This window comes from Lepidochelys kempii, chromosome 3 (genome assembly GCF_965140285.1).
Source record: "Lepidochelys kempii isolate rLepKem1 chromosome 3, rLepKem1.hap1, whole genome shotgun sequence".
NCBI lineage: Eukaryota > Metazoa > Chordata > Testudines > Cheloniidae > Lepidochelys > Lepidochelys kempii.
In genome coordinates this window covers 1,565,077-1,583,241 of record NC_136382.1, presented here as the reverse complement: position 1 = coordinate 1,583,241, position 18,165 = coordinate 1,565,077, and the positions used below count along the sequence as shown (strand labels likewise).

General features: G+C 58.4%; 1 protein-coding gene across 4 annotated transcripts in view; it reads left to right on the top strand.

Annotated features, from left to right (window-relative positions):
• MAPRE3 (microtubule associated protein RP/EB family member 3) overlaps positions 1 to 17,390 on the top strand; it is a 73,721-nt gene extending 56,331 nt beyond the window's left edge. For 3 of the 4 annotated variants that reach the window (XM_073335453.1, XM_073335451.1, XM_073335452.2), the window contains 6 exons: positions 7,716 to 7,843; positions 8,785 to 8,930; positions 10,161 to 10,362; positions 12,343 to 12,497; positions 15,663 to 15,815; positions 16,259 to 17,390. In XM_073335453.1, coding sequence (XP_073191554.1) covers positions 7,723 to 7,843; positions 8,785 to 8,930; positions 10,161 to 10,362; positions 12,343 to 12,497; positions 15,663 to 15,815; positions 16,259 to 16,327 — 846 coding nt within the window. In that variant the 5' untranslated portion in view covers positions 7,716 to 7,722 and the 3' untranslated portion in view covers positions 16,328 to 17,390. The remainder of the gene's footprint in view (positions 1 to 7,715; positions 7,844 to 8,784; positions 8,931 to 10,160; positions 10,363 to 12,342; positions 12,498 to 15,662; positions 15,816 to 16,258) is intronic. The other variant, XM_073335450.1, reaches the window with a different exon arrangement.
• Positions 17,391 to 18,165: the final 775 nt, after the last annotated feature.

The window sequence follows — 18,165 nt, the reverse complement described above, 5'->3', positions numbered from 1 at the left end:
CCTGACAGAAAGTCGAATGAGAGAGAAGCAAGTCTTGGTCCAGCTGGAAAAAAGAGGTGCTAAAAGACGGAGAGAAGCGAAAGGAAAAAGGGCTGAATGTGAAAGAGAAGCTGCTGAAAGAGAGGAAAGGGCTCGCAGAGAGGAGAGGGTTCGCCAGATGCAACAAGAAACTGCCAGACTTGGAGCTGAAGTCAAAAAAGCAAGGGAAGAACAGCAGAAACGGGATCCTCTTGAAAGTCCAGTTTATAACTATGTCGGCCTGCAGGGCCGTCCCTACCCATGGGCAAAGTACGCAGCTGCATGGGGCACCAGGAAACTTGGGGCACCGCATTCCCTGGTGCTCTGCGCAGCTGCGTACTGCCCCAGCCCCAGCCCCTGCCCCTGCCCCGTCTCTTCCCCAGGCCCCCTGCCCCTGCTCCGCCCCCACTCCACCCCTTCCCCAAACCCCCCCACTCTGCCCCAGCCCTGCCTCTTCCTGCCCCAGCCTCGCCCCCACTCCCCTGAGGACTGCAGCAGAGTCAGGCCTGCGCTCACCGGCGGCGGGAAGTGCAGCAACCTGGCCCCAGCCGCACCGCCAGCGAGTGCTGGGGGATGGTTCCCTCCTGCCCCCCAAGCCAGCCCCGCCCCCCCAAACCGCTGAGGCCTGGGGCCAGCCCCCCAGAATAGTACCAGGGACGGCCCTGTTGGCATGTTGTATGACTCTGAGCAGTTGTCTGTGTTTAACCCATTGTGCTCTGACCAGGGGAGGGGGACTCTAACCTGGTGGGAAATGGCTGTTTGTCTGTGAGTGAAGTGTCTGAATGTCTGTCTAATGTCTCAATAGTGAATCTGGGATTCAATCAAGCACAGAAAGATCTCAAGTGAATGGTCAGGTGGAAGCCCTAACTGAGGAAGGAAAGGGGGGATTTTTGATGGGGGATGGATTGTTCAGCTTGTAAAGTGAACCTGGACAGGGTGACTGCGATTTGCTGGAAGTAGCTCAGTGTAGTGTGGAGAACAGCAGTTTGCCTGGTAAGGAAGCTGCCCCACTCTCCCAGTATTTGTCTGTAACCACCCCTGGGTGCTGGGACAAGGGAGAGGAAGGCAGGGAAAGTCTGGATGAGCCTAGGCAGCCTTGTGAGCTGATGGCTGTGTCTAGTCAGCAGGGTGGGAAGGCGAGGAGAGTGGAAGAGGAGTGTCCCTGGACCTTACCTGTTAGCTGGGTGGAGAATTGGGACAGTGAAGGGAATGTGTCTGTGTCTGTCAGGGGTATTGACTTGCCTGTGGAGGGAGCTACCCTGATCTCCAAGCAGTTATCTGTGACCAGCCCTGTGTGCTGGGACAAGGGGAATGAGATCCCAAGCTGTGTGTCTGGGAAAGGAGAAAGTGTGTCCTGCTCTTCTTTGTCTGTGGAGCAGACAGAAGGGGCCTTTCAGCCTGTGATGGTTTAGGGTTGTGCAGGTGTCTCAGAGCTGGTTCTGGATTCAGCTAAACCCCAGGAAGGGAAGGGTCCTAAGTTTGTGTCTGCTCGGGAGAATGGCCCTGTAACTAGGTCGCATCCCGTTCGTGTCCTAGCAAAATCCCAGAGCCCAGACAATTCTGGTGCTTGTATTTTGCCTGTTGCTAGTGTGTGGTTGGGAAAGGGTGCAGCAACTCTGTCTAATCAGGGTGAGATCCTAGCCAGGGCACAAGGAGAGCAGAAAGGTGATTTGATTGTGTTACCTACTGAGGGTGTGGAAACCTGTAGCAAGAAGGAAAAGATTCCTGAACTTGTGTGTGGCAAAGGGAAGGAGAATGCCTCTGACCTTGTGACTATGAAACCTAGCAGTTTGCCAGAAAGGGGATTGTGTAGGAATCTGCCTGATGGGCCAGAGGTGATTCTGGGTGTAAGTAAAACTCAGGAGTTGGTAGTGGCTCAGCAGAGCAATGCTTCTGTGGAGCAAGGTAAAGATGAACTGGTGCTTAGATTCCTGAAGAGAAGATTGTTCAGGGTGGTCTGTGCAAGCAATTGGCTGCAGCTGAAGGGTGTGGAAGTGATTTGATCAAGGAAGTTTCAGTTCCTAACAGCCAGAAATTTTCTGGTGTGAATGGATCCACTGACTTTCCTGTTGAGCGATCCAGTGTGGAGAGCTTTGAGAAGGTCTCAGACGGAGGGAAAGCTGTTAAGAAAGTTGAAGAGCCCTGTAGCCAAGTGGCTGTGTTGGGCCAGCTCGTTGGGGAGACAAGGTTGTTGAGAGAGGAATCTCTCTATGCTGATTCTGTGAGTGAACCGTCTGTGTCTTAGGGTCTGAGGACAGATTTGGTTCCTGGTGTTTCAGAGCAGAACAGTTGTGGGGCTGAATGCTTAAGGATGCCGGGGAGAGCAAGCAAACTCTCACCGTCGGACTCTCTGGATTTGTGTGGTATCTTTAAGACAGAGTCCAGCCTTGGAATCGGTAGCAGTTAAGGATCTGAAAACTGGTGAACAGGCTCCTGTCTCTGTTGATGAAAATTACCTGGCTGACAGAGGGAGAAAAGACTTGCTAATAGCTAAAAGAACAGGAGGACTTGTGGCACCTTAGAGACTAACCAATTTATTTGAGCCTAAGCTTTTGTGAGCTACGGCTCACTTCATCGGATGCATGCTGTGGAAAATACAGTGGGGAGATTTATATTGTAGCTCATGAAAGCTTATGCTCTCCCCACTGTATTTTCCACTGAATGCGTCGGATGAAGTGAGCTGTAGCTCACAAAAGCTCATGCTCAAATAAATGGGTTAGTCTCTAAGGTGCCCCAAGTCCTCCTGTTCTTTTTGTGGATACAGACGAACACGGCTGCTGCTCTGAAATTTGCTAATAGCTGTTAGCAAAGAGCGCACACCCAATCAACCAGTGAATTCTGTTAAGCAAGAGAAATCAGGGTTTGATTCTACAGGACAAGGAGGAAAAAGATAACTTAATTGTGCAAAGGGAAGCCACAGGGTAGTCCTAAAATGCCCAAACCCCAGTGGTATTGAGCCAAAGGTGGGGCATGACAAAAATGATTGTAGATGGACACTTGCAATGGATTTGTTGTTGTTGCTAATTGTGATTTTTGTAACTAATGCGTTGCTGTTACCAAGCACTGTAAAAATGCACAGTGCGCCTAATTCTTTGGGAAAACCCTAGAACGTGTTAAGAGATACATAAACACATTTTGTGTTAAAAGGCCTTGCTATACTGATGTTTCACAGTTAGTGCCTATGAACAGTCTTGGAACTTTTCACAGGAGAAAAGACTTCCAGACCTGATGTGCTGTAGGAAAAGGGAAACTGAGGCACACTACCATATTGCTTTCAAGGCTAAATGCCAAGATTCCTATACAATGAACAACATTAATATCTACATTGACTTGATGTTAATTGGGTTCCAAACATTTGCCAGAGCTTGTATGGATAAAATAGCTATTTTCTTTAGCTCTTGGCAAGATCACATAAGACATACAGGAACCATGATGCAAGAGCAGATCCAATCCACTGTTCTAACCAAGTTTTATCTTGAGTTTGTAAAAAGATTCAATCATGTTATTGACCATGACTTTGATAAACTGTTTCTGTTATACACGGATACGGCTTCTAACCCAGTACAAGCTGTAGTAAGACAGAACCAAGGATGGGGAGGGAGCCCTTGGGATGCAGTCAGAGATGTTTGTGTCATCCCTTCCTGCATCAATTTTGCATTGGGAGTGTGACATTATTGACATGAACTGTGACCGTATAGATCATTGTTGCAACCAAGGTCCTGTAGTGGCACCAAATCTTGTACAAAGGGGGTCAAATAAGGTGTCTAAGACAAGGTTATGGTTGGCTGGTTGTGATTTTGCTATCTGTTTGCATGTATCATTTTTGTATTTAAAGTTATAAGTATTGGTTCTATACTGTCTGTATTTTAAACTTGTGTTATGCTTCTGGGTGACACCCCAGACAGATCAGCTCTGCCTAGCCTGCTTGATGGCCCATCAAGGACCATCATCTGTACAACTGACCCACTGAGAGAAGGCAGATACATCTTGGGACTCAGCAAGGACATGTCTATGGAGAGGACTTTAAGGCTTTCAGGCAATGTGCTGGGCAGCTTGTGTTTGGAACTTGCTTGCTGTATGTAACTGATTACTTGGACCAACTCTAGCTCTCATCTGTATTTCTTTCTTTTTATGAATAAACCTTTAGATTTTAGATTCTAAAGGATTGGCAACAGTGTGAGCTGTGGGTAAGATCTGATTTGTATATTGACCTGGGTCTGGGGCTTGGTCCTTTGGGATCAAGGGACCCTTTGTTCTTTTACTGGGGTATTGGTTTTCATAACCATCTGTCCCCACAACGAGGGGCACTGGTGGGGATACTGGGAAACTGGAGTGTCTGAGGGAATTGCTTGTGTGACTTGTGGTTAGCCAGTGGGGTGAGACTGAAGTCCTCTCTGTCTGGCTGGTTTGGTGTGCCTTAGAAGTGGAGAAACCCCAGCCTTGGGCTGTGACTGCCCTGCTCTAAGCAGTTTGTCCTGAATTGATACTCTCAGTAGTGTGCTGCCAGAGGCCGCTTCGTTGCAGCCCAGCATCCCCTCACAAGTCCCCCAGAGACCCACTCCCTCACCCCCTGCCCCTGGCCACACTCACCAGTCCTGCTCGGAAGTGATGGCATCTGTCAGGCTGAGCTGGGAGCGCAGCTGGGGCCGGGCCAGGGCCAGGGTGGGGAATTGCTCTGGCCTCTTGGAAATGGTGCAGCCAGCCAGGCCGGGGTCTGCCCCCACTCCAGTCGACCCAGTTGCCTGGCGGTGGGGTGACCATACGCCCCCTTTTGGCTGGGGCAGTTCCCTTTTGAAGCCCTGTCCTGGCCATCCCGACTTTTTTGACAAAAAACGGCATTTGTTCCTTTTGATCTTCCCAACTGACCAGAGCAAACGAACACATGCCCAGATTACCAGAAACGTCGGGTGTGTTCCACGGGTGGGGCGTGGAGGAACGTCTGGGTGGGGGTGGCGACGTGAGGTGTCAGGCAGCAGGGCTTGGGGGGTCAGGCTCAGCCCTGGGCAGAAAGGAGCTGGGGGGGTTGGTGGCCAGCCCTCTGGCAGCAATGCGGGGAGCTCAGGGGCGGAGGGGGAGAATCAGCCCTGGCGACGGCCCCGGGGAGCTGGGGGAGGAGAGGAAGGGTCAGCCCCGGTGGCGCGGAGCTGTGGGGGGAGGGCCAAAGCCCCAGACAGGCGGCACTGGGCTCCAACTCTCTGAGCCCCAGCTGTGGCCAGGGGGTGGAAAGGAGCCCGAGCGGTGGGCAGGGGGCTGGGAGCAGAGAAGAGCTGCCGGGGCGAGCAGGCTGGGCTGGGGCCCCTTCGGAGCCTGGGCCCAGTGACATGGTGCCACTGGGGCTGCTCAGAGATATGGCGTAGGGAAAACCAGCAACTTCCATTGCTTCTGGGGCTCCGCCGCGGCGCCTGGCCAGGGGTCTGCTCGAGCAGCTCCAGCAAACGCTGAGCACAGAGCCCGGACCCAGCGCAAAGTGCTCTGCGGACGTGGACGGGGCGCGGCCACGTCTCTCTCCCGCGGTGAGGCGGTGCTGGAAGTGTCCAGAAATCCACTCAGTGGCGGACCCAGGTCTGAGATTCCCCCGCTCAGTCTCCGTGTCCCAAACTCGGCTTTCTTCCGAAGAGCTGCTCTCTGGGCCCCGGGCCTGGCTGTCGCGCATCCCGCAAGTGACAGTGTCTGTGGGCCGGCGAGTGTCGCGCTGCACGTCGGGGCAGAGAAGTGCCATGACCTCGGGCTCGTGCACAGAAAGAAAACCCAGCAGCTGCTGCGTGCGAAGCTCCAGAACTCGGCCAGGCTGCCGCGAGACAGCCAGCACGCTGCCGCAGGGAACGGTAACTTGTCACGTCCTGCTCCCAGCGCTAACCGCGACTTGGCAAAACGGCAAAATTCACAACGGTCTCAGCTGCATTTAGCACATCATGGAATTCGGGTCCCAGTCTCTTTGCTGCAAGGGCCTGGCGAGGCAACAGACAGTGTGTTCGTCACCTGCAGGTTTCGGGCGCGGATTCTTGCTACGACACTGCTCCTATGGCCTGTCATGGCAGCTGCACCATCCGTGCAAAGAGCAACACTTCTCCCAGTTCAGCAATTCAGCTGTCATGAGCCCTGAACTCGTCCTGACCTCTTCTCCTGTCCGGTAGCTCCTGACAAAAAAGAAAATCTTCCAGAATTTCCCGCAGCCAAACATATAATGACCAAGAACTTGTCGTTCTGCACTGCCGACAGCAGCTGTCGCCTCAAGCTGAACTGCAAACTGTTCACATGTACGGTTTGGCGGCATTTCTCGTCAGTTCTCCTCCTAGCCATGTCCTTCGAAAGTGGCGTAGCCTTAAGTTTCTTCGCTGCAGCTTTGCTTACCAGCACGATGCACATTTCTACAGCCGCTGGGAGAAGCGGTTCGTCTCCGGTGCCAGGGCAGTTTTCACTCTGCAATCCAAAGTGCTGGAGAGAAAGATGCTTTCAGAGCCTTGCCAGGAACCAATGTTACATTTGTCATTTGCGTTGGCTGTGGATTATATGCCTCTCTCTCTTGTTGGACAAAGTCTCTGGATTTGTCTTTACACTCCAGTGCCTTGCTGGGAGTTGTGGGTTCAGGTTTGCAGGTTTCACTGCTCCGGTGGATGGGATCTGTACGCACACAACGCATTGTGCTCATCTGTCGCCAAGTTCCATAACACCGAAATCACTGTCGCTTTCCTCAAACTTTCCGTCCTTCACTTGTTTCCTCCTCCTTGGCTGTGCGTTGTCCTTGGCTTCAGCACAGCCTGCAGGATTAGAATTAGGGCCTTTTAAAAACGTCTCCATTTTAATGTAATTTGCTCGCACATGATACAAATATTCCACTTCCACCCGCCAGATGTCTCAGAAAAAAACAAGTTGTTGCTTCTGATTTGCTGTCCTAGGCAGTGACTGTTTTACATTGACACTTGTGCCATGAGCGCTGCGGCGCTGGCCGTACCCCGGGAGGGTGTGGTGCAAACCGAAATAGCGGGTGTGTCGGGTTAATGGCTAGGCCATGCAGGCCCTCTGCGGTCTGTAGACCCCAGCTTGAGAACCACTGCACTAGGGGACGCTGTCCCCTCAGACCCAGTGCTGAGGGTAGGAGGCTCAGTGGGGGGCCGGGCTGTGGGGAGTGGGGGCACTAGGGCACTGAGCCCTGGCCGTGCACATTCCTCACTCATCCCGTCGCCCTTTCCATCGCATGGGGTGTTTGCTCCCAGCACCTGCTTCCAAGAGGGGTTCTTGGGCGCCCCCACTCCCCACCCTTGCCCTTTGCTGGGCTAAAGCCTGGTGACGTTCTGCTTTCAAGGAGCACCTGCAGGGGAAGCTCTCCCAGCAGGGCACGGTGTGTACCCACAGCCTGCATTGCCCCCGGCCCCTGGCATGCATTGCCCCCAGCAGGGGACGTCATGTGCCAATGGCCCTGCACAGCCCAGCATCCATTGCCCCGGGACCCGCAGGCTGAGCCGGGCACACTGGGGAGCCCAGTGTTTCCTGGGGACACTTCCCACCTGAGCACAGATGGGTGGCAGGCGACCCAGGCTGGCTCCTGGGATGGAGGAGACGCTGCCCACTGGCCCCGGCCCTGGCCCTGCTGGGCGGGGAGCTGAGCTGGAGCAGCCCGTGGCCCGCGGGGCCCCATGGCGGGGGGAAGGGGGCCTGGGTTGCCGAGCCTGCCATGATACCCTCTCTCTGTGCACCAGCTGGGGCATGGCCGTCAATGTGTATTCCACATCCGTGACCAGCGAGAACCTGAGTCGCCATGACATGCTAGCCTGGGTCAATGATTCCCTGCACCTCAACTACACCAAGATCGAACAGCTCTGCTCAGGTAGGGGTCCTGGGCCCAGAACTGCTCGAGGGGCAAGGGCAGGAGGGGCCCAGTGGCTCTGCCCCAGCCAGCCAGCCCAGCCGTGGAGAGGTGCCCTCTGGGCGGTTGAGTCCTCAGCCCCTGCCCTGTCCTAGCTGGGGAGAGGTGCCCTCTGACCAGCCGAGCCCCCAACTCCTGCCCTGTCCCTGCCAGAGGTTGCAGGGCAAGGGGGGGCCCAGGTTCGGGATCCAGGGACTGGGGGGGCGTTGGCAGAGCTGTGCCGTTCCTGGCAGGCATGGAAGCACCTGCGCTGCCTGCATAGGGTGCCAGGTGTCCGTTTTTTGACCGGAAGGGCCGGTGGAAAAGGGACCCTGGCGGCTCCGGTTGGCACTGCTGACTGGGCCGATAAAAGTCTGGTCAGCAGGGCCCCAGGTCTGAGGCAGTCTCCCTGCCTGCCCTGGCTCCGCGCAGCTCCCGGAAGTGGCCACCAGGTTCCTGCAGCCCCTGCATGCATGGACAGCCAGGGAGGTGCCACGCTCTACCCCCCACCCCCGAGTGCCGGCTCCGCAGCTCCCATTGGCTGGGAACCACGACCAATGGGAGCTGCGGGGCTGGAGCCTCCCCGGCCGCCCATGCGCCGAGGGGCTGCAGGGACTTGGCGGCCACGCCCTGGGAGACGTGGGAAGTGCCACGGGACCCTGAACCCTCTGCTGCTCCCCAACCCCCTGCCTCAGCCCTGAGCCCCCTCCTGCACCCAAACCCCTTATACACAGAGCCTGCACCCCACAAGAGAGCCCCCGCCCCCCAACCCTGTGCCCCAGCCCAGTGAAAGTGAGTGAGGGTGGGGGAGAGCGAGTGAGGGAGGAAGGGGGAAGGACCGAGCGGGGGCAGGGCTCCGGAGAAGGGGTGGGGCAGGGTTTTGGTTTTGTGCCATCAGAAAGTTGGCAACCCTATGCCCGCAGGTGCTGCCTACTGCCAGTTCATGGACATGCTCTTCCCGGGCTGCGTGCACCTGCGGAAGGTGAAGTTCCAGGCCAAGCTGGAGCACGAATTCATCCACAACTTCAAGGTGCTGCAGGCCGCCTTCAAGAAGATGGGGGTGGACAAGGTGGGTCCCTGCCGGGCACTGCTCCCATCTGCCCTGCGGCTCGGCACGTGGGGGCCCAGTTAGCTGGACTGACCTGAGGGCCTGGACTGCTCACCCTCTGCCCCAGTCACTCGGGTGCCATACGGCCTGGAAGGGGGCTGGGCCCCTCTCCTGACTGCCCTGCCAGGCGCTGAGCCGCGTGCCCAGGGGTCAGTGACCCCTGGAATGTGGGGACCCCGGTGTCAGAGATCCGGGGGTTGGAAGCCCACCTGGGAGCCTGAGGCGAGTGCGGACAAGACAGAACCACCAGCCTCCCTCCCTCCCCCCATGCCTACCAGCCTCCCCCTGTACCTGCCAGCCACTCCCTGCCAGCCTCCCCATGCCCACCAGCACCCTCTGTGCCCATGACCACCCTCCAGCATATCTGCCAGCCCCCCCATACCTGCCAGCCACCCCCCACCAGAACCCCATGTGTGCCTGCCAGCCTCCCCCTGTACCTGCCAGCCACCCCCCACCAGAACCCCATGTGTGCCTGCCAGCCTCCCCCTGTGCCTGCAGGCCACCCCCCACCAGAACCCCCCTGCATGCCTGCCAGCCACCCCCCACCAGAACCCCATGTGTGCCTGCCAGCCTCCCCCTGTACCTGCAGGCCACCCCCCACCAGAACCCCCCTGCATGCCTGCCAGCCTCCCCCTGTGCCCACCAGCATGCTCCAGTATACCTGCCAGCACCCTGCAGAATAGCCGCCAGCACCCCCGCATGCATACCCACAACAACACCCCCGCATGCCTGCCAGCAGCCCCCACACCTACCGGTCACCCCTCTGCCAAGAACCCCGCATACCTGCCAGTCACCCCATGCAAGATTCCCCATGCCTTCCAGCCTCCCTCTGTGCCAGTCAGCAGCCCCTGCATGCCCACCAGCCACCCCCTGCCAGCATCCCCTGTGCCCACCAACGCCCCCACATTCCTGCCAGTACCCCTCCCACGTGGCTGCCAGCCACCCCCCACCAGCACCTCCCTGTGCCAGCCAGCACCCCCCGCATGCCCGCCAGCCACTCCCCACCAGCACCCCCTGCCCCCACCAATGCTTTGGACTGGCTGAGACAGGCCCAGGGAGCCGGTAGGAATCGGCAGCTGTGGTTGTGGGCAAATGCCAGTTGACCCTGCAGGAGCTGCCCTGGCGCTCACCCTTGGGCGCAGTGGGGGGGCACGAGCCTGCTGGCCCCTCACGCCCTGCCTGTCCTTCCAGATCATCGCAGTGGAGAAGCTGGTGAAAGGGAAGTTCCAGGATAACTTTGAGTTTATTCAGTGGTTTAAGAAATTCTTTGATGCCAACTACGATGGGAAGGAATACAACCCGCTGCTGGCACGGCAAGGGCAAGAGGTGGCACCGTCTCCAAACCCAGGTGATCAGAACTTCAACAAACCCAAGAAACCCATTGGCACTGCAGGTAAAGTCGCCGACCCCTGGAGGCAGCTGGCGCCCCCGCCCCTGCGCCTGCAGGATCCCGACTCCGCCGGGGTCGCACAGCTTGCTAGCATGGCCTTCGGCTGCCTGCCCCAGCCCCTGCCCCGGTGGTGCCAGTCGGGCCCTGCCCATTGCGCCGGCAGCCCCTGGGTGGCATGGCGCCGCGTGCAGTGTGTTGGTGGCTCGGGAGTGCCAAGTAGGTTTGGAGGGGTGGGGTGCTCCCAGAGGTGGGGGGCGGTGATGGATCGGGGGCAGCAAGGGGATGGGTGGCAAGGGGGCGGGAGGCCAGCAGAGGGGTGAGGGATGGGGTGGGGGGCCGGTGAAGGGGTGCGTGATGGGGGATCCTCCTGCTGCAGATCCACCTGCCCCACCCAGCCGCTGGCAGTGAGTGCCGGCCTGGCACAGGCCCTGCAGCATTGCAGTGTCAGCGGAGGGAGGGGGTGGCTAGAGGAGGGGCACAGCCCGTAGGCCCTGGGGGCAGGCGGGTTCCCCAGAGTGCAGGGAGTGGGGGCTGGCTCGGTATCACGGAGTCCCCGGGCGATGCTCTGGAACTGCTCCCCATGAAGCCAGGCAGGACTCTGGGGAAGTCTCCTCTCGGGGAGCAGCCTGTCTGCAGGACACACAGCTCACACAGCTTCCACCTTCCTGGGTCTGACCTCGGAGCATTCAGCCTCCTCTGCCCCTCCGTGCACTTCCCACAGTGAGTCCCCCCAGGCGGGGTCCTGGGGAAGCCAGAGGGTCCTGCCCCCCAACTCCACAGTCAGACGTGACTCTCCGCCAGCCAGTAAAACGGAAGGTTTATTAGACGACAGGAACATGGTCTAACACAGAGCTTGTAGGTGCAGAGAACAGGACCCCTCAGCTGGGTCCATTATGGGGGGCAGTGAGCCAGACAACCCCGTCTGCCCTTCACTCCATGTCCCAGCCAGCCCCAAACTGAAACTCCCTCCAGCCCCTCCTCCTCTGGGCTTTGTCTCTTTCCCGGGCCAGGAGGTCACCTGATTCCTTTGTTCTCCAACCCTTTAGCTCTCACCTTGCAGGGGGGAAGGGCCCAGGCCATCAGTGGCCAGGAAACAGGGTGTCGGCCATTCTCTGTCTCCAGACCCCTGCACACACCTGCCCTCTAGGGCTCTGCAGTGATCATACACCCTCACCCCACCACCTAGATACTTAAGAACTGCCTAGGGGAAACTGAGGCACCCCCACACTATTCAGAGGAAACATTAAGAACAGTCCCGCTTCCTCACACTCGGGGAGGGGCCTGCTGAGCTGGGGCAGGGCAGGGCAGGGTGGGGTGGGGGGCGCAGCAGGGGAGGAGCCTGCTGAGCTCTGGGGGCCACAAGGGGGGGCCACAGAGCTAGGGCAGGTGCGTGGCTGTACGTGGCACCTCCCCCGCATGCTCCTGGCAGGGGGGAGCACCAGTTCGGGGGGGTGATATCTGTACCCCGCTGCCCACAGGGCCATGGGGCTGCCCCATAGGCATTCTTGTGCCCTCCCCTTCCCCCCACAATTGCTAATGAATGACACCCCCCCCGCAGCCCGCACCACCATGGGGGAGGTCCTGTTCTCCCATCTGGGGAAACTGAGGCAGGGAAGACCCTGGACTTAGGGCGTGAAACCCAGGTGTCCTGACTGACTCCTGTGCTCTGGGCAGTGCCACCCTGCACCATGGTTTGTGTCTGCAACCCCCTGCCCAGCGCAGCCCTATATGACCCCTGGCCAGCAACTGCCTGACCCCCTGCCCCTGACACCCGCGCCCCGCATGCCCGTGTCCCGCACCCCGCAGGAGAGGGCAGGGCCTGTGCTGAGCAGGGGCTCTGGGAGCAAGCTGTACCGGGAGTGGGGCACGCTGGGGGGTGCCTATGCTTGGGGGGGGCTGCACTGGGGTGGGGCTGTGCTGGGGCTGGGGGGGCTGCACTGGGACCCGTGCTAACCTCTGGCTGTCTTGGGCGGCTCTCTCCAGCCCCCCAGAGAACCTCCCCTACAGCCCCGAAGACGATGCCGGTGCCAACCCGAGTGACCAATGTCATCCCCAGCAACATCACCCGGAAAAACCCGCCTGCTGCCCGCAACGGGGGCAGCGAGGCCGACACCCAGATCCTGGAGCTCAACCAGCAGGTGAGGGGCGTGGCTGACAGGGCTGCTCCCGGGGCACGGGCAGCAGCTGTGCTGGGCACAGATGCCAGGTCCCACGAGGGGCACAGGAGGCACAGACACCAAGCCCTACAGAGGGTACTGGGGGGGCACAGGCAGCAGTCCCACTGGGTGCTGGGGGGGCACAGATGCCAGATCCCAGGTGGGGCATGGGAGGCACAGACACCAGTCCCACAGGGCGCTGGGGGGCACAGGTGCCAGATCCCAGGTGGGGTGCTGGGGGGGGCACAGACACCAGTCCCACTGGCAGGGTTCCGGGGGGCACAGGTGCCAGGTCCCACGGGGTGCTGAGGGGCATAACATCGGATCCTGTGCGGTGCTGGGGCGTGTCACGGGGTCCCCGGGCGATGCTCTGGACCTGCTCCCTACGAAGCCGGTCAGGACTCTGGGGAAGTCTTCTCTCTGTGAGCAGCCTGTCTGCAGGACACACAGCTCACACAGCTTCCACCTTCCTGGGACCTCAGGAGGTCATCTAGTCCAACCCCCTGCTCAAAGCAGGACCGATCCCCAATTAAATCATCCCAGCCAGGGCTTTGTCAAGCCTGACCTTAAAAACTTCTAAGGAAGGAGATTCCACCACCTCCCTAGGCAACGCATTCCAGTGTTTCACCACCCTCCTAGTGAAAAAGTTTTTCTTAATATCCAACCTAAACCTCCCCCACTGCAACTTGAGACCATTACTCCTTGTTCTGTCATCTGCTACCACTGAGAACAGTCTAGATCCATCCTCTTTGGAACCCCCTTTCAGGTAGTTGAAAGCAGCTATCAAATCCCCCCTCATTCTTCTCTTCTGCAGGCTAAACAATCCCAGCTCCCTCAGCCTCTCCTCATAAGTCATGTGTTCCAGACCCCTAATCATTTTTGTTGCCCTTCGCTGGACTCTCTCCAATTTATCCACATCCTTCTTGTAGTGTGGGGCCCAAAACTGGACACAGTACTCCAGATGAGGCCTCACCAATGTCGAATAGAGGGGAACGATCACGTCCCTCGATCTGCTCGCTATGCCCCTACTTATACATCCCAAAATGCCATTGGCCTTCTTGGCAACAAGGGCACCCTGCTGACTCATATCCAGCTTCTCATCCACTGTCACCCATAGGTCCTTTTCCGCAGAACTGCTGCCTAGCCATTCAGTCCCTAGTCTGTAGCGGTGCATTGGATTCTTCTGTCCTAAGTGCAGGACCCTGCACTTATCCTTATTGAACCTCATCAGATTTCTTTTGGCCCAATCCTCCAATTTGTCTAGGTCCCTCTGTATCCTATCCCTGCCCTCCAGCGTATCTACCACTCCTCCCAGTTTAGTATCATCCGCAAATTTGCTGAGAGTGCAATCCACACCATCCTCCAGATCATTTATGAAGATATTGAACAAAACCGGCCCCAGGACCGACCCCTGGGGCACTCCACTTGATACCAGCTGCCAACTAGACATGGAGCCATTGATCACTACCCGCTGAGCCCGACAATCTAGCCAACTTTCTACCCACCTTATAGTGCATTCATCCAGCCCATACTTCCTTAACTTGCTGACAAGAATACTGTGGGAGACTGTGTCAAAAGCTTTGCTAAAGTCAAGAAACAATACATCCACTGCTTTCCCTTCATCCAGAGAACCAGTAATCTCATCATAGAAGGCGATTAGATTAGTCAGGCATGACCTTCCCTTGGTGAATCCATGCTGGCTGTTCCTGATCACTTTCCTCTCATGTAAGTGCTTCAGGATTGATTCTTTGAGGACCTGCTCCATGATTTTTCCAGGGACTGAGGTGAGGCTGACTGGCCTGTAGTTCCCAGGATCCTCCTTCTTCCCCTTTTTAAAGATGGGCACTACATTAGCCTTTTTCCAGTCATCCGGGACTTCCCCAGTTCGCCACGAGTTTTCAAAGATAATGGCCAGTGGCTCTGCAATCACAGCCGCCAATTCCTTCAGCACTCTCGGATGCAACTCGTCCGGCCCCATGGACTTGTGCACGCCCAGCTTTTCTAAATAGTCCCTAACCACCTCTATCTCCACAGAGGGCTGGCCATCTCTTCCGCATTTTGTGATGCCCAGCGCAGCAGTCTGGGAGCTGACCTTGTTAGTGAAAACAGAGGCAAAAAAAGCATTGAGTACATTAGCTTTTTCCACATCCTCTGTCACTAGGTTGCCTCCCTCATTCATTAAGGGGCCCACACATTCCTTGGCTTTCTTCTTGTTGCCAACATACCTGAAGAAACCCTTCTTGTTACTCTTAACATCTCTTGGTAGCTGCAACTCCAGGTGTGATTTGGCATTCCTGATTTCACTCCTGCATGCCTGAGCAATATTTTTATACTCTTCCCTGGTCATTTGTCCAGTCTTCCACTTCTTGTAAGCTTCTTTCTTGTGCTTAAGATCAGCAAGGATTTCACTGTTAAGCCAAGCTGGTCGCCTGCCATATTTACTATTCAGCCTCCTCTGCCCCTCCATGCGCTTCCCGAAGCGACCCCGCCCAAGCGGAGTCCTGGGGAAGCCAGAGGGTCCTGCCCCCCAGCTCTGCAGTCAGATGGGACTCTCAGCCAGCCAGTAAAACAGGGGTTTATTAGACAACAAGAACATGGTCTAACACAGAGCTTGTAGCTGCAGAGAACAGGACCCCTCAGCTGGGTCCATTTTGGGGGGCAGGGAGCCAGACAACCACGTCTGCCCTTCACTCCATGTCCCAAGCCAGCCCCAAACTGAAACTCTCTCCAGCCCCCCCTCCTCTGGGCTTTGTCCCTTTCCCGGGCCAGGAGGTCACCTGATTCCTTTGTTCTCCAGCCCTTTAGCTCTCAACTTGCAGGGAGGAAGGGCCCAGGCCATCAGTGGCCAGGAAACAGGGTGTTGGCCATTCTCTGTGTCTAGACCCCTGCACACCCCTGCCCTCTAGGGTTCTGCAACGATCATACACCCCCATCCCACCCCCTAGATACTTAAGAACTGGATATGGGAAACTGAGGCACCCCCACACTATTCAGAGGAAACATTAAGAACAGTCCCGCTTCCTCACAGGGGGCACAGATGCCAATCCTGCAGGGTGCTGGGGGGCACAGAAGCCAGGTCCTGCTGTGGGGCACAGACGCCGGGTCCCGCCGGGCTCTGTTAACAGCTCCTCTCCCTGCCCTGCCCAGCTCATGGACCTGAAGCTGACTGTGGACGGGCTGGAGAAGGAGCGCGATTTCTACTTCAGCAAACTGCGGGATATTGAGCTGATCTGCCAGGAGCACGAGAGCGAGAACAGCCCCGTCATCGCGGGCATCATTGGCATCCTGTATGCCACTGAGGTCAGTGCCCACGAGAGCGCCATGGGATAGCTCCAGCCTCTCTGCTGGCTGGTCCTTGGGCTGGTGCCAGCTGGCCCTGCTGGCCATCGGGGAGGCTGTCTCCTCTCTTGGCCCTGCTCTGGGCAGGGCCTGGGGCTCACGGTCAGCGGGTGCCAGGGCAGATCTTTGTGCCTGGCTCCGTCCCGTTCTGGGGCCTTGCTGTGGGAGCTGGGTACAGGTCTCTCCTCATTGCCAGGGCCAAGTGCCTGCCCGCGGGGCACTGAGCGGGTCGCTCCCGGGGAGGCCGGTCAGAGCCGTGCACCTGGCGCGGGGAGCGGGATGGGGCTGAGTTCCCAGGGGAGGTGGCGCCGGGCCCCCCGTCTCCTCCCTGGTGGGAGTCTCTCCGGGTGGTTTCTGTGGCACGGGGCCAGGGGAGGCTCACGCCGTCTCTGCGCCCCCCACAGGAAGGCTTTGCGCCTCCGGAGGATGACGAGGTGGAGGACCAGCAGCCGGAGGACCAGGACGAGTACTAGCTCTGAGCCCTCCTGCATCCCATGACGCGCCGGCCGTGCTCGTCCTGACATAGACACTGGAGGGTTTGCGTGTACAGCCGCGGCCCGTGCTATCACACATTATAAGAGTTTCAACCAACCAGCCCACCACCCCAGTGCTTTCTGTCCAGCCAGCAGATCCTGGGACCCACGGACTCCGACACATGCCTAGAGAGGAGAACCGAGTTGTAAATATGCATGGGGCTGCCAGGGTGGGGAAGGGCCCCGGCCCTTCAGGCCCCTCACCCCCTCATCCCCCTTATTTATTTCAGTTGTCACCTTTGGTGTGAGCGCTGCAGCCTTCCCAGGGAAGGCTCCGGCCCCCGCGCCGCCCAGCCTGGCCCCTGTATTATAGCTCAGCCCGACCCCTTTGTGTATAGCCCCGGGATGGAGTTTACTTGCACTTTGCCTGTGTGGGCACCGGGGCCCGGTTGTCACGGCTTGGAAGCGTGCGGGCTCCAGGAGCGTCCCTGCACCACACGAGGTTTGGCCTTGCCCTGGCCTCGCAGGCGCTGGGGACGGCGCGTTGGTTTCTTGGTCTCAGTTCACGTCAGAAACGACGACTGAGCTGCAAATGTGGCTTTCCCAGCGCGCCCCACCCCCTGCCTGCCATGCCCAGGGCAGGGGGAGAGGTGTCCACTTATCCTGGGGGCTGGCAGGATCCCAGAGCAGGGGACACCCCTAACACGACTGTGCTGGGGGGAGCGGGAGCCCCCAGGCTCCACACTGAGATCTGCGAATGTTCTTTTTCCCCTTTGGTCACCCACAAAGAGCCCCTCCCTGACTGCAGTGCAGGGCACTTGGCCCGCTGCTGGGGGTGCGGGACCGGGCCTGGAGGTGGAGACCCGGGGCCGGGAGGCTCAGTCCCTGCCCCTGCGGGTTCCAGCACCACCGCCGAGGGGCCTGCCATTTTGATGAGAATGCCACACAGCCGCTGCTGCCTTGCCCGTCTCCCTGTTCGTATTGCCTGTCTGCCCAGTCACCTGCTGTGCAAACCTGCATCTGTGTTACGTTGGATTTCAAATAAACTGGTGTGGTAAACGAGTGTCTGGGGGCATCTCTGGCTCGGCTACCCCAGGCCAGGGGATGGAGCACCGGGTTCCTCCGGAGCAGCAGGCCGGGGCCCAGCTCCAAAGGGGATGGGCATCTCAGGAGGGCTAGGCCCTTTGGAGCTGCTGAGGGATGGGCACCTAATGCCCTGAGGTCAGGGCAGGGCCCCGGCCATCACTGCCCAGAACGTGGCATCACGACCAAAAACCAGGATTCCAGGGCAGAGGCAGGTGGTTCCCATTGGCACACCCCACCAGCACCATGCTTCCCTCCCTTGGCACCTCTTTGCTGGACCCTCGCTCAGGCCAGAGCCGGCCCTGCGGGGCCAGTAAAGGAAACCCCCGGAGTTCCCTGAACCCCGTCGAACTCACAGACCCACGCTGCACCCCCCATCGCTCGCGCCATGGCTCTGCCCGGGGAGAGGGCTTGGCTTCCCCCAGGAGCTCCCCCTGCAATGTACCCGCTCAGCCCAAGACCCGTCTGTGGCCTGCTCAGACTAGCTACCATGCTCCCCCCGAAGCTAACCCGCCCGAACCCCTGGTGTAGATACAGCTTCATCAGCAGGCGTGTCCTGCCGCTCCAGGGTAATGACAGCGCCGGCCCCCGGTTCTTGGTGTGGCCTGTGCTGCGGTTCCTCCAGCACCCATGGTGTGGACACGGCCTGAGAACGTTGCTGAGGCTGTCGGCACTAAACCCGTGACCTCACAGCCAGCACGGTAATTCCTGTGGGGGTGCATGTCTGCACTGCCCTCCTTGGGGCGCCGGGGCCA